Source organism: Staurois parvus, unplaced genomic scaffold, assembly GCF_062004578.1.
Source record: "Staurois parvus isolate SC_StPar_1 unplaced genomic scaffold, SC_StPar_1.0 ptg003537l, whole genome shotgun sequence".
Classification (NCBI taxonomy): Eukaryota; Metazoa; Chordata; class Amphibia; order Anura; family Ranidae; genus Staurois; species Staurois parvus.
In genome coordinates, this window is record NW_028321333.1 from 22,421 (window position 1) to 37,638 (window position 15,218).

Here is a 15,218-nt window from a genome sequence, read left to right on the forward strand (position 1 = left end):
CTAACTCACTCTACATACCTAGAACACAGGATCCAGTGCTTGAAGGAAATACTACACACGACCACACTGTTGGGGGGGGGGGGGGGGGTTGGGTACGGTTCCCAAGAAGAACAGATCTGGAGACGGCTAGTGAGCCATAGGACAATACACAGCCAGATCTAGAGATAGTCGAAGAAAGAAAAACAGTGAAAAATGCAGGATGGGGTCCATCACCTGAGGACACGATCAGAAAGCTGGAGCCCCATGGAGACGGCTAGTGAGCCATCGGGCAGATCTAGACATGTCAACCAAAGAAAGAAAAACTGAAAAATGGAAGTTGAGGTCCATCACCTGAGGACACGGTCAGAAAGCTGGAGCCTCATGGAGAGGGCTAGTGAGCCATCGGGCAGATCTAGACATGTCAACCAAAGAAAGAAAAACTGAAAAATGGAAGTTGAGGTCCATCACCTGAGGACACGGTCAGAAAGCTGGAGCCTCATGGAGACGGCTAGTGAGCCATCGGGCAGATCTAGACATGTCAACCAAAGAAAGAAAAACTGAAAAATGGAAGTTGAGGTCCATCACCTGAGGACACGGTCAGAAAGCTGGAGCCTCATGGAGACGGCTAGTGAGCCATCGGGCAGATCTAGACATGTCAACCAAAGAAAGAAAAACTGAAAAATGGAAGTTGAGGTCCATCACCTGAGGACACGGTCAGAAAGCTGGAGCCTCATGGAGAGGGCGTGGTTTTATGGGTACTCTGAGGGGCAGGTTCCAGCAAACCGTCCAATCACCTGAAGGTAGCGGCATATAACCCGGGGTCTAAGAACCAGTTCCAGCGTTCCATGGCATTCAGATATCAGATTTGGTCAATTCACCTCCCAAGCTGCACCCTGCATTACGAATGTTGGTGATGGCTGAACACTGCCCCCTGCAGTACGGGGGGGTCACACGGCTGGAAATAGCGACAGGTCCACTTGGATGCTCTTCACAGGCTGATGCAAGGACTTCTTCCCATCCCCCGGTCTAAGGACTCGCTGTTCAGTCACATGGCAACCTCCAGAGAAGTGGGGGGAGGGGCCAACATGCTGTCAGCACCCCCTACAGATGTAGAGATTTTTTATTATTTTACCCATGACATAGGATTCCCGGAGCACTGGGGGAGCACAGAAAAGCTGCTTCCCTTCACACCGTCTCTGATGGCCCATGGGGGGAGGGGGAGGTCACTACTCTGGAAGGGGGTTACTATTCAGGAGGAGGATTTAGTGCCCTGGAAGGAGAGGAGTCACTGCCCCCCAGGAGGAGGAGTCACTGTTCTGGAAAGCAAGAGGAGGGTGTTACTTCCCAGGAGGAGGAGTCACTGCCCCCCAGGAGGAGGAGTCACTGCCCTGGAAAGCAAGAGGAGGGTGTTACTTCCCAGGAGGAGGAGTCACTGCCCTCCAGGAGGAGGAGTCACTGTCCTGGAAAGCAAGAGGAGGGTGTTACTTCCCAGGAGGAGTCACTGCCCTCCAGGAGGAGGAGTCACTGTTCTGGAAGGCAAGAGGAGGCGTCACCCAGAAGGAGGAGTCACTGCTGTGGAGGGAAGTTATTGCTCGGGGGGGGGGGTACTGCTGAGGAGGAGTCTCTGTTCTGCAGGTTCACTACCCTGGGGGTAGAGGAGGCAAGTCACTGATGAAGGAGGAGTCACCGCTGTGATGGGGGAGGAGTCACTGCTCTGATGGGCAAGAAATAGCTGCTCTGATGAGGGAGGTGTCACTGCTCTGATGAGGGAGGAGTCCCTGATGGAGGTGGGGAAGGGAGACTCATTGATGGAGGTGGGGAGGGAAGGCTCATTGATGGAGGTAGGGGGAAGGGAAGGCTCCTTGATGGAGGTGGAGGCTCCTTGATGGAGGTGGGGGGGGGGGCAAGGCTCATTGATGGAGGTGGGGGGGAGAGAAGGTTCATTGGTGGGGGGAAGGGAAGGCTCCTTGATGGAGGTGGGGAAGGGAGACTCATTGATGGAGGTGGGGAGGGAAGGCTTATTGATGGAGGTGGGGAGGGAAGGCTTATTGATGGAGGTGGGGAGAGAAGACTCATTGATGGAGGTGGGGGGAGGGAGGTTCATTGATGGAGGTGGGGAGGGAAGGCTTGTTGATGGAGGTGGGGAGAGAAGACTCATTGATGGAGGTGGGGGGAGGGAGGCTCATTGATGGAGGTGGGGAGGGAAGGCTTATTGATGGAGGTGGGGAGAGAAGACTTATTGATGGAGGTGGGGGGAGGGAGGCTCATTGATGGAGGTGGGGAGGGAAAGCTCATTGATGGAGGTCTATAGTCTGATCCAATAGAAGAGCGTCTGGAGCTGAAATTGCTGGAGAAGCTCATGCTGGTTCTGGTAGGAAGGTGTCGGGACAGTTTGCTGTGTATGGGGCTGTCTAGTGGCAGACCGGTCAGGGTGTCCATGCTGACCCGTGTCCACAGTGGGAACGTGAGGTCAGAACTGGAGCACGGAGCAATGGAAGGAGGTGGCCTGGTCTGATGAATGACGTTTTCTTTCCCATCAGGTGGATGGCGGGGTGTGTGCTGGTCGCTTACCTGGGAAGAGATGGCACCTGGATGCAGCATGGGAAGAGGCCAAGCCAGGGGAGGCCATGTGATGCTTTGTCTGTGGAATCCATTCCTCGATTGGCAGCAAAAGGGGAACCTACTGAATATTAGGTGGGTGATCTGAGAAGATTGTGTTCTATTGTTGATCATAGTCATAGATTCCTCCTGAAGGGTCAACCTCTGTGCCATCGAAGGACTACTGGATGAAGATGAAGTCAGTCCGCAGGACCAAGCTGGTTACACATTCTGCCTGGGTGCCGAATGTAAGGACCAATATTCGCAGCAAATGACACAACGACATTAAAGAAGTCAAGTTTTATTTCACAGCACATACACAAGACAACTCAGCGTATGTACAGAGCAATATAAATAAACTGTACACAATATACAAACAGACATTCTTCCACATCATGATTGGTCTACTTCAGATACCACATTCAGGTCCACATTTCCCAACAATAGATCTTAGGAATGTAACCTCCTGGACACCCACACCATCCATGAAAGATCTCGGGAAGCCAACCTCCTTGACACCCACACCATCCATGAAAGATCTCGGGAAGCCAACCTCCTGGACACCCACACCATCCATGAAAGATCTCGGGAAGCCAACCTCCTGGACACCCACACCATCCATGAAAGATCTCGGGAAGCCAACCTCCTGGACACCCACACCATCCATGAAAGATCTCGGGAAGCCAACCTCCTGGACACCCACACCATCCATGAAAGATCTCGGGAAGCCAACCTCCTGGACACCCACACCATCCATGAAAGATCTCGGGAAGCCAACCTCCTGGACACCCACACCATCCATGAAAAATCTCGGGAAGCCAACCTCCTGGACACCCACACCATCCATGAAAGATCTCGGGAAGCCAACCTCCTGGACACCCACACCATCCATGAAAGATCTCGGGAAGCCAACCTCCTGGACACCCACACCATCCATGAAAGATCTCGGGAAGCCAACCTCCTGGACACCCACACCATCCATGAAAGATCTCGGGAAGCCAACCTCCTGGACACCCACACCATCCATGAAAGATCTTGGGAAGCCAACCTCCTGGACACCCTCACCATCCATGAAAGATCTTGGGAAGCCAACCTCCTGGACACTCACACCATCCATGAAAGATCTTGGGAAGCCAACCTCCTGGACACCCACACTATCCATGAAAGATCTTGGGAAGCCAACCTCCTGGACACCCACACCATCCGTGAAAGATCTTGGAAAGCCAACCTCTTGGACACCCACACCATCCCGAAAAATCTTGGGAAGCCAACCTCCTGGACACCCACACCATCCATGAAAGATCTTGGGAAGCCAACCTCCTGGACACCCACACCATCCATGAAAGATCTTGGGAAGCCAACCTCCTGGACACCCACACCATCCATGAAAGATCTTGGGAAGCCAACCTCCTGGACACCCACACCATCCATGAAAGATCTCGGGAAGCCAACCTCCTGGACACCCACACCATCCCGAAAAATCTTGGGAAGCCAACCTCCTGGACACCCACACCATCCATGAAGGATCTTGGGAAGCCAACCTCCTGGACACCCACACCATCCATGAAAGATATTGGGAAGCCAACCTCCTGGACACCCACACTATCCATGAAAGATCTTGGGAAGCCAACCTCCTGGACACCCACACCATCCGTGAAAGATCTTGGAAAGCCAACCTCTTGGACACCCACACTATCCATGAAAGATCTTGGGAAGCCAACCTCTTGGACACCCACACCATCCATGAAAGATCTTGGGAAGCCAACCTCCTGGACACCCACACCATCCATGAAAGATCTCGGGAAGCCAACCTCCTGGACACCCACACCATCCATGAAAGATCTCGGGAAGCCAACCTCCTGGACACCCACACCATCCATGAAAGATCTCGGGAAGCCAACCTCCTGGACACCCACACCATCCATGAAAGATCTTGGGAAGCCAACCTCCTGGACACCCACACCCTCCCTGAAAGATCTTTAACACAACCACCTGGAAGCCCACACCAATTTCTGGGGACAGAGCTGAAGTTGTTTTGAAGAAAGTATTTGAGATGTTTGTGAAGATCAGATCATCATCAGGATCAAATGTCCTACCATAAGCCAAACAATGGCCACAGACAGGACAATTGCCGGGAAGATTCAATGAATCTGCTTGTTGAGATGTCGGAAAAAGTATGACAGCTGCCATTACAGACCTTTCCATTTAGGCTCATAGAAGGGGGGGGCACATTAATAGCCAATCAAGACTCAGCTGTAGAGAACCCCCAAGTGATCATTACCCCAGATATACAGAACCCCAATCTGACCATTACCCCAGATATATATACAGAACCCCAATCTGACCATTACCCCAGATATATATACAGAACCCCAATCTGACCATTACCCCAGATATATATACAGAACCCCCAAGTAACCATTACCCCAGATATACAGAACCCCAATCTGACCATTACCCCAGATATACAGAACCCCAATCTGGCCATTACCCCAGATATATATACAGAACCCCAATCTGACCATTACCCCAGATATATATACAGAACCCCCAAGTGACCGTTACCCCAGATATATATACAGAACCCCCAAGTGACCATTACCCCAGATATACAGAACCCCCAAGTGATCATTACCCCAGATATATATACAGAACCCCAATCTGACCATTACCCCAGATATATATACAGAACCCCAATCTGACCATTACCCCAGATATACAGAACCCCCAAGTGATCATTACCCCAGATATACAGAACCCCCAAGTGACCATTACCCCAGATATATATACAGAACCCCAATCTGACCATTACCCCAGATATACAGAACCCCCAAGTGATCATTACCCCAGATATATATACAGAACCCCCAAGTGATCATTACCCCAGATATATATACAGAACCCCCAAGTGATCATTACCCCAGATATATATACAGAACCCCCAAGTGACCATTACCATAGATATATATACAGAACCCCAATCTGGCCATTACCCCAGATATACAGAACCCCCAAGTGATCATTACCCCAGATATATATACAGAACCCCAATCTGACCATTACCCCAGATATACAGAACCCCCAAGTGATCATTACCCCAGATATATATACAGAACCCCCAAGTGATCATTACCCCAGATATATATACAGAACCCCCAAGTGACCATTACCATAGATATATATACAGAACCCCAATCTGGCCATTACCCCAGATATACAGAACCCCAATCTGGCCATTACCCCAGATATATATACAGAACCCCAATCTGACCATTACCCCAGATATACAGAACCCCAATCTGACCATTACCCCAGATATACAGAACCCCAATCTGACCATTACCCCAGATATACAGAACCCCATTCTGACCATTACCCCAGATATACAGAACCCCAATCTGACCATTACCCCAGATATACAGAACCCCATTCTGACCATTACCCCAGATATACAGAACCCCATTCTGACCATTACCCCATATATACAGAACCCCAATCTGGCCATTACCCCAGATATACAGAACCCCAATCTGACCATTACCCCAGATATATATACAGAACCCCAATCTGACCATTACCCCAGATATACAGAACCCCATTCTGACCATTACCCCATATATACAGAACCCCAATCTGGCCATTACCCCAGGTATACAGAACCCCAATCTGACCATTACCCCAGATATACAGAACCCCAATCTGGCCATTACCCCAGATATACAGAACCCCAATCTGGCCATTACCCCAGATATACAGAACCCCAATCTGTCCATTACCCCAGATATACAGAACCCCAATCTGACCATTACCTCAGATATATATACAGAACCCCAATCTGACCATTACCTCAGATATATATACAGAACCCCAATCTAACCATTACCCCAGATATACAGAACCCTAATCTGTCCATTACCCCAGATATACAGAACCCCAATCTGACCATTACCCCAGATATATATACAGAACCCCAATCTGACCATTACCCCAGATATATATACAGAACCCCAATCTGACCATTACCCCAGATATACAGAACCCCAATCTGACCATTACCCCAGATATATATACAGAACCCCAATCTGACCATTACCCCATATATATATACAGAACCCCAATCTGACCATTACCCCAGATATATATATATATATATATATATATATATATACAGAACCCCAATCTGACCATTACCCCAGATATACAGAACCCCAATCTGACCATTACCCCAGATATACAGAACCCCAATCTGGCCATTACCCCAGATATACAGAACCCTAATCTGACCATTACCCCAGATATCATATATACACAACCCCAATCTACCCTGTCCTCTCTGACCTGCAGATTGGATCATTCTTCTATGAACATTTAATTTCCATTCACCAATGAATCTTCTGCACACCTCACGTCTCCTCTGTCCACACCTCACCGGAACCCTCCAGTGACTACCTACTATGCTGTATTAGGCACAATTCATTGTCATTATTCCCGTACCCTGAGAGCACCTTCAACTTTATCTTTCACCTGCCCCCCATTCTTGGACCCCTTTTCTACAGAACTTTTTCTGCCTGTAGTCCATGACTTAGACCACATATTTCTAATGCCCCCCCTCCCCCCCTTCATTTTCTGTCCACTTTTTAGGAGCTTCAGTTTTCATATTTTATCAGAAGGTTGGTCCATCAACATCTAATCCAGGAAGTCTGTCCCTTAATGTCTACCTCCAGACCACACAGTCTGTCACTCAACTTCTACCTCTAGTCCAGGAGGTTTTTCCTTCCATGTCCACTTCCTGACCACATTGTTTGCCCCTTGACTTGTCCTACTAATCCAGGAGGTCTGTCCCTCAATGTCTACTTGCTGATCAGGTTGTCTGTCCCTCAACATGTATCACTAATCCACAAGGTCTGTCCCACAATGTCCATCACATGACCAGGAAGTTTGTTTCCTCACATTAAACTTTAATCCAGGTGATCTGTCTTTCAAGGTCTACCTCTAAACTAGGTTGTGTGTCCCTTGACATGTAACACAAATCCAGGAGGTCTGCCCCCAATGTCTACCTTCTGACCAGGACGTTACTCTTACAGCATTATCCTCCAATCTAGGTCTGTCTTTAAGTGTCTACCTCCAGACCAGGTCATCTGTCTCTCAACATGTACCACTTATCCAGAAGGTCTCCCCCACAATGTTCACCTCCTGACCAGGACGTTTGTCCTACATTATCCTTTAATCCAGGAGGCCTGGATTTACAGGTCTACCTCCAGTCCAGGTTGTCTGTCCCTCGACATGTACCACTTATCCAGAAGGTCTCCGCCACAATGTTCACCTCCTGACCGGGACGTTTGTCCTACATTATCCTTTAATCCAGGAGGCCTGGATTTACAGGTCTACCTCCAGTCCAGGTTGTCTGTCCCTCGACATGTACCACTTATCCAGAAGGTCTGCCCCCCAATGTCTACCTTTTGACCAGAAAGTTTCCCTTACAACATTATCTTCTAATCCAGGAGGTCTGTCTACATATATATACTTCAAGATCAATGAATCTGTCTCTCAACATGCAGCACTAATCCAGGAGGTCAGCACCCCACAACGTCTACCACCTGACCAGGATGTTTGTTTTTGGACATTAACCTTTAATCCGGGTGGCCTGTCTTTCAAGGTCTATCTCTAAACTAGGTTGATGGTCCCTTGACATGTACCACTTATCCAGGAGGTCTGTCTACATAAGTCTACCTCCAGTCCAGGTTGTTTGTCCCTCAATATGTACCAATTATCAAGAAGTTCTGCCCCCCAATGTCTACCCCCTGACCAGAAACCAGATTAGCCTCTAATCCAGGACACCTGTCTTTAAATGTCTACCTCTAGACCAGGTTGTTTGTCCCTCGAAACGTAACACAAACCCAGAAGGTCTGTCCCACAATGTCTACCTCCAGACCAGGAAATCTATCCATCGTGATCCATCTCTAATTCAATAAATCTGTCACTCAATGTAGAGTCTTTCCAGAAGCTCCAACCTCCTTGCTGTCCAAGACTCACTTCCCAAATACTGGAGGTCAGCTCATGGATGGGTTAGAGAAGTCAAACTTTCAAGCAAAATATTAGTTCCTCACAGAACTTCTAAATGTTAGACCTAAGAAACCCCCCGGCCCTGGAGACCTGCTAATCAGGGCCTACTATTGTATAGGTGTCCTCAGGTTTAATGTAGAAGACAACCCGAGAGTCAAGTCAAGGTTCCAGCACCTTCTTCCAGCCAAGAGAAGATGTGCGTCAAGTAAATATAGGGAATACCATAATCTATCCATTGTGATCCATCTCTAATTCAATAAATCTGTCACTCGGCGTAGCTTCTTTCCAGAAGCTCCAACCTCCTTGATGTCCAAGACCCACTTCCCTAATACTGGAGCTCATGGATGGGTGAGATAGAGAAGTCGTTAAAATTTCAAGGAAAATATCAGTTCCTCACAGACCTTCTAAATGTTAGACCTAAGAAACCCCCCGCCCTGGAGACCTGCTAATCAGGGCCTACTACTGTATAGGTGTCCTCAGGTTTAACGGAGAAGATAACCCGAGAGTCAAGTCAAGGTTTCAGCACCTTCTTCCAGCCAAGAGAAGACGTGCGTCAAGTAAATATAGGGAATACCATAATCTATCCATCGTGATCCATCTCTAATTCAATAAATCTGTCACTCAACGTAGCGTCTTTCCAGAAGCTCCAACTTCCTTGCTGTCCAAGACCCACTTCCCTAATACTGAAGGTCAGCTCATGGATGGGTGAGGTAGAGAAGTCATTAAACTTTCAAGGAAAATATCAGTTCCTCACAGATCTTTTAAATGTTAGACCTAAGAAACCCCCGGTCCTGGAGACCTGCTAATCGGGGCCTACTACGGTATAGGTGTCCTCAGGTTTCATGTAGACGATAACCCGAGAGTCAAGTCAAGGTTTCAGCACCTTCTTCCAGCTGAGAGAAGATGTGCGTCAAGTAAATATAGCGAATACCATAATGTATGTAAACACAAAATGCTTCATTGCTCCCCACGTGTTCTCCAGCCGTCGGTCTTATACATATCATACATATATACATATATATAGAGATACAGGAGCCCAGCACACACATCGAACTATCCGTACCATGAAAACCGATGGATTCAGAAATGTAAAGGTGGTGGAGATACGAACACTCTACACATTACATGGTTCAAGTAGGAGACAGCATTGTGCCTTCCGGGAACGCCATCAGCAGGACGTGCCTTCCGGGAACGCCATCGGCAGGACGAGCCTTCCGGGAACACCATCGGCAGGACGTGCCTTTCCCGGGAACACCATCGGCAGGACGTGCCTTCCGGGAACGCCATCTGCAGGACGTGCCTTCCGGGAACTCCATCGGCAGGACGAGCCTTCCGGGAACACCGTCGGCAGGACGTGCCTTCCGGGAACACCATCGGCAGGACGTGCCTTCCGGGAACACCGTCGGCAGGACGTGCCTTCTTGTACCTTGACGACGGATGTTCCATATTTCTTCTTGTGCCCGGTCAGTTCCATGTATACATCGAATAATGCCTCTAGATAGGGACTGTGTTGCACACTCTGCTCTGCAGGACTGACACGTACAACATTGAGCAGCAAGGACGGGTGATGGAGGGGCACCACAGGGACACGGAGGTATAGTCCAGAATCCTGAGAATCAATAATAAAACTAAATAAAAAAAATGGCTGCCAGAGCCAGGTCACCAGCGGGAGGTCGAGTCGTGTCACGTGAGTCGTCCGGGGTTACAGGGCGGGGCTTGGACTGTCACTAGGGCAGCCATACTGGAGGAGGATATCCGCGCACTCTGTGCTGCCAGCCCGACGGGCGTATGAAAGCGAAGTGAGACTGCGAGCGTCGCAGCACTTCACATCCACACCATACTACAGAGACAAGAAGGAAAGGCGTTAGTAGAAGGATCATCGGCCAGGAAGGCCAAGCCCACATCGATCGTTCCTTCCTCTTACCCAGATGAGGAGCTGTGTGCACACAACGTTGGACATTGCTGCCGAGAGGTGAAGTGCCGAGCGACCATCGCCATCCCCATACGTTTCGTTCACTTCCTCCTTCGTACCGTGAGCGAGCAACGTCACCACCATCCGCAAGTCGTCCTCCACTACTGCGCGCAGGAGCTGCTGCCCCAGGGGGACATCGGAGGCCGGCAGGGGGCACAGGAAGAGCTTCTGCTCATACTTGGCGCGGATCCACCGCTCCTTCTCTTCCCTGAGGAGCAACACAACACAAGAACCTAAGAATGGACCATGGAACCAAGCCGGGAAACGGGGGTGCGGCAGAGCCATCAGGAGGGAGGGGCAGAGCCATTACGGGGGTGAGGCAGAACCATCACAGGGTGGGGCAGGTACCTCATTGGGGTGGGGAATGTAACTCACTGGGGTGGGGAAGGTACCTTACTAGGGTGGGGCAGGTACCTCACTGGGGGAGGACGGAGAACATATGTGCCGTCCTTTCTATCTCTGCATGGACAGACATATGAAAGAGGCGGAGACTTCTGGCACTGGATGGACAGACAGATGAAGGGGGCGGAGACTTCTGACCACTTTCTAGCACTGGATGGACAGACAGATGAAGGGGGCAGAGACTTCTGACCACTTTCTAGCACTGGATGCACAGACATTTGAAGGGGGCGGGGACTTCTGAACACTTTCTAGCACTGGATGGACAGACATATGAAGGGGGTGGAGACTTCTGACCACTTTCTAGCACTGGATGGAAAGACATATGAAGGGGGCGGAGACTTCTGACCACTTTCTAGCACTGGATGGACAGACATATGAAGGGGGCGGGGACTTCTGAACACTTTCTAGCACTGGATGGACAGACATATGAAGGGGGTGGAGACTTCTGGCAACTTTCTAGCAATGGATGGACAGACATATGAAGGGGGTGGAGACTTCTGGCCACTTTCTAGCACTGGATGGACAGACATATGAAGGGGGCGGAGACTTCTAATCACTTTCTAGCACTGGATAGACAGACATATGAAGGGGGCGGAGACTTCTGGCCACTTTCTAGCACTGGATGGACAGACATATGACGGGGGCGGAGACTTCTTGCCACTTTCTAGCACTGGATGGACAGACATATGAAGGGGGCGGGAACTTCTGACCACTTTCTAGCACTGGATGGACAGACATATGAAGGGGGTGGAGACTTCTGGCCACTTTCTAGCACTGGATAGACAGACAGATGAAGGGGGTGGAGACTTCTGGCTACTTTCTAGCACTGGATGGACAGACATATGAAGGGGGCGGAGACTTCTGGCCACTTTCTAGCACTGGTTGGACAGCGGCTTCTACTAGACTTGTCACCAAGTGGTGGGAATCTGAGGAAGCCTAGGCCCAGCTGGAGAGCAGAGGGAGCAAGGCGGAGTGGGCAGAGTGGAGGGACTGCAGGGATGGGGGTGACTTTCAGGTCAGGAAGTTGGGGGTGTCATGGAAATTTTGTATTGTTGGTTGTCCTTTAAATGTGTCATATATGAGTGTTGTTCATATGTCTCTGGTGTGTATAATTAAAGCTCTGAAGGCTGCAATTGGGCCATGCCATGTACAATGTATGTATTACAGTACCCCCAACACTCCGCACCTTTGACCTTACTACCATCGAGGAAGTCTCCAAGATCCTCTCTGATGCCCGCCTCACCACCTGCCCCCTCGACCCTATCCCCTCAACTCCTACGACCTCCTTCCCCCTCCATCCTACGCTCCCTCACCCACATCTTCAATCTCTCCCTCTCCTCCGGCACTTTCCCCTCCCCTCTGAAACACGCCCACATCACCCCCATACTTAAAAAGCCCTCCCTGGACCCTAATGACCCGAACAACCTCAGACCCATCTCCCTGCTCCCATTTACATCTAAACTCCTCGAGCGCCTCGTCTACACCCGCCTATGCTCTCACCTCAACGACAACCACCTCCTCGATCCCCTACAGTCCGGCTTCCGTCCCCTACACTCCACCGAAACCCCCCTACACTCCACCGAAACCTCCCTACACTCCACCGAAACCTCCCTACACTCCACCGAAACCGCCCTACACTCCACCGAAACCGCCCTACACTCCACCGAAACCGCCTTACTCAAACTCTCCAACGACCTGCTAACCGCCAAAGCTAATGGCCACTATTCAGTCCTCCTACTCCTTGACCTCTCTGCGGCCTTCCACACAGTCCACCACCCCCTCCTCCTCAAAAAACTACACTCCCTTGGCCTCAGAGATTCTGCTCTCTCCTGGCTCTCATCCTACCTATCACAATGCTCTTCCAGCGTTACCTATAATGCTACCACCTCCCCCTCACTCCCCCTCTCTGTTGGGGTCCCTCAAGGCTCTGTCCTCGGGCCCCTTCTCTTCTCCATCTATACCTCCTCCCTTGGCCAACTCATACACTCTCACGGCTTCAACTACCACCTATATGCTAACGACACACAAATCTATCTCTCAACCCCCCACCTCACCCCCTCGGTCTCCGCCCCCCCACCTCACCCCCTCGGTCTCCGCCCGAATCACACACCTACTGAGCGACATATCAGACTGGATGTCACTCCACTTCCTTAAATTGAACCTCTCCAAAACCGAGTTTCTTGTCTTCCCCCAAGCCCGGACACCACCCCCCATTGACTTCTCCATCACATCCAACAACGCTACCATCAAACCCGCCCCACAGGCCAGAGTACTGGGTGTCATTCTGGACTCCAACCTATCCTTCCAGCCCCAAGTCCAATCACTAACAAACTCGTGCAGACTCCTCCTCCGCAACATGCAGACTTCGCCTCTGCAACATGCAGACTCCGCCTCCGCAACATGCAGACTCCGCCTCCGCAACATGCAGACTCCGCCTCCACAACATGCAGACTCCGCCTCCGCAACATCGCCAAAATCCGCACGTTCCTAACCCCAGAAATCACTAAACAGCTCATCCACTCCCTCATCATATCACGACTCGACTACTGCAACTCCCTCCTCACTGGCCTGCCTCACCACAGGTTATCCCCGCTTCAGTCCATCCTGAATACGGCTGCCAGACTCATTCACCTTTCCAACCGCTCCATCTCCGCCACCCCCCTCTGCCAATCCCTCCACTGGCCTCCACTCAGTGTCCTCCACCCCCCTCTGCCAATCCCTCCACTGGCCTCCACTCAGTGTCCTCCACCCCCCTCTGCCAATCCCTCTACTGGCCTCCACGCAGTGTCCTCCACCCCCCTCTGCCGATCCCTCCACTGGCCTCCACTCAGTGTCCTCCACCCCCCTCTGCCAATCCCTCCACTGGCCTCCACTCAGTGTCCTCCACCCCCCTCTGCCAATCCCTCCACTGGCTTCCGATTGCGCAACGGATCAAATTTAAAATCCTAACACTGACATACAAAGCCGTCCACCATACTGCCCCGAACTACATCACTGACCTAATATCCAAGTACCGCCCAACACGCACACTCCGCTCCTCACAAGACCTCCTTCTCTCTAGTTCCCTGGTCTCCTCCTCCCATGCCCGCCTCCAGGACTTCTCCAGGATGTCACCCGTCCTCTGGAACTCCCTGCCCCAACCCTTCAGATTATCACCTACTCTCCTCTCCTTTAGGCGCACCCTGAAAACCCATCTCTTCAGGGAAGCCTACCCCACCCCCTGCTAACTTGCCGACCTCCTCCACTCTTCCTACCACTCCATCCCCCACAGCTATCTCCTCCTGTGCCACCATCCCCCCCCTCCTAGATTGTAAGCTCCCAGGATCAGGGCCCTCGATCCCCTCATGTATCACATTGTATTGGTATTGTTCTGTCACATGTTCTGTCCCCCTTTGTAATGTACAGCGCTGAGCCAACTATGGGGGCTTTATAAATACTGTATAATAATAATAATGAGAATACTCAGCTCGGTAATGGATGAGATGGCAGATCTGCACGTATAGACCGGCGTGTATACCACCATTCGATGCGAATGCCGCCGGCGGTAGGCCGCGGGCCTGTATGCACATATCAGCAGCATAGTACCACATGGACTCCGTGCCGCAAGGCGCCAAGCAGTGCGAACTCCGCGTGTAGGATCATGTATATCTTACAACCCATTACCGACCTGAACTGTATCTGGATGGATGTGTTTTAATAAAGATGGTATCGGCCCATCCAGGTAAAGACTGATGTTTAATCTAGGGCAGTGATGGCGAACCCGTGGCACGCGTGCCACAGCCGGCACGCCGAGCCTTATCTGTGGGCACGCCAGGAGAATCCAGCGGCGCGCTGTCTTCCCGGCTGTAGTGTGCGTGACAGCCGGGTCCCAAGTGCGCATGCACAAGAAGCAGTGCTCTTTGTGAATGGTAAGGCGGTACCTGGGACACATGACAGATCCCAGAAGCCGCCGGACCAATCACAAAGCGCAGCGCTTCTTGCGCATGCGCACTGGGCATCCGGCTGTCCGACGAGCGCCCACACTACAGAAGCCGGGAAGACAGCGAGCGGTTGGATAGAGGAACAGGTAAGATAAAAAAAAAACTCTGCGGAAGTAAGAGCGGGTACCCCCCCCCCCTCCCCAAAGGTCAGCAGTCATCTCTGTACTGTCCGCAGTCTCTGGTCATCCCTGTGCTGTCCGCAGTCTCTGGTCATCCCTGTACTG

The 15,218-nt window shown here is 51.0% G+C and overlaps 2 protein-coding genes across 4 annotated transcripts in view; both read right to left on the bottom strand.

Moving 5' to 3' along the window:
- Positions 1–2,862: 2,862 nt before the first annotated feature.
- Positions 2,863–4,782, bottom strand: LOC149427731 (uncharacterized). 3 transcript variants are annotated; one of them, XM_089667725.1, is made up of 3 exons: positions 4,344–4,498; positions 3,985–4,029; positions 2,863–3,580 (listed from the first exon to the last, which is right to left on the bottom strand). In XM_089667725.1, the coding sequence occupies exons 1-3, from the start codon at positions 4,496–4,498 to the stop codon at positions 3,028–3,030; spliced, it is 753 nt and encodes a 250-aa protein (XP_089523851.1). In that variant the 3' UTR covers positions 2,863–3,027. The 3 variants fall into 3 exon arrangements, with proteins under 3 accessions (XP_089523851.1, XP_089523849.1, XP_089523850.1); XM_089667723.1 differs by having other exon boundaries at positions 2,863–4,029; positions 4,344–4,782; XM_089667724.1 differs by having other exon boundaries at positions 3,985–4,502.
- Positions 2,863–15,218, bottom strand: part of LOC149427732 (arf-GAP with GTPase, ANK repeat and PH domain-containing protein 3-like) — a gene marked incomplete at its 5' end in the record, with an annotated part of 53,062 nt that continues 40,706 nt past the window's right edge. Inside the window, 2 exons of the mRNA XM_089667726.1 lie at positions 2,863–10,480; positions 10,565–10,820. Of these exons, the coding sequence (XP_089523852.1) occupies positions 10,343–10,480; positions 10,565–10,820 (394 nt within the window). The remainder of the gene's footprint in view (positions 10,481–10,564; positions 10,821–15,218) is intronic.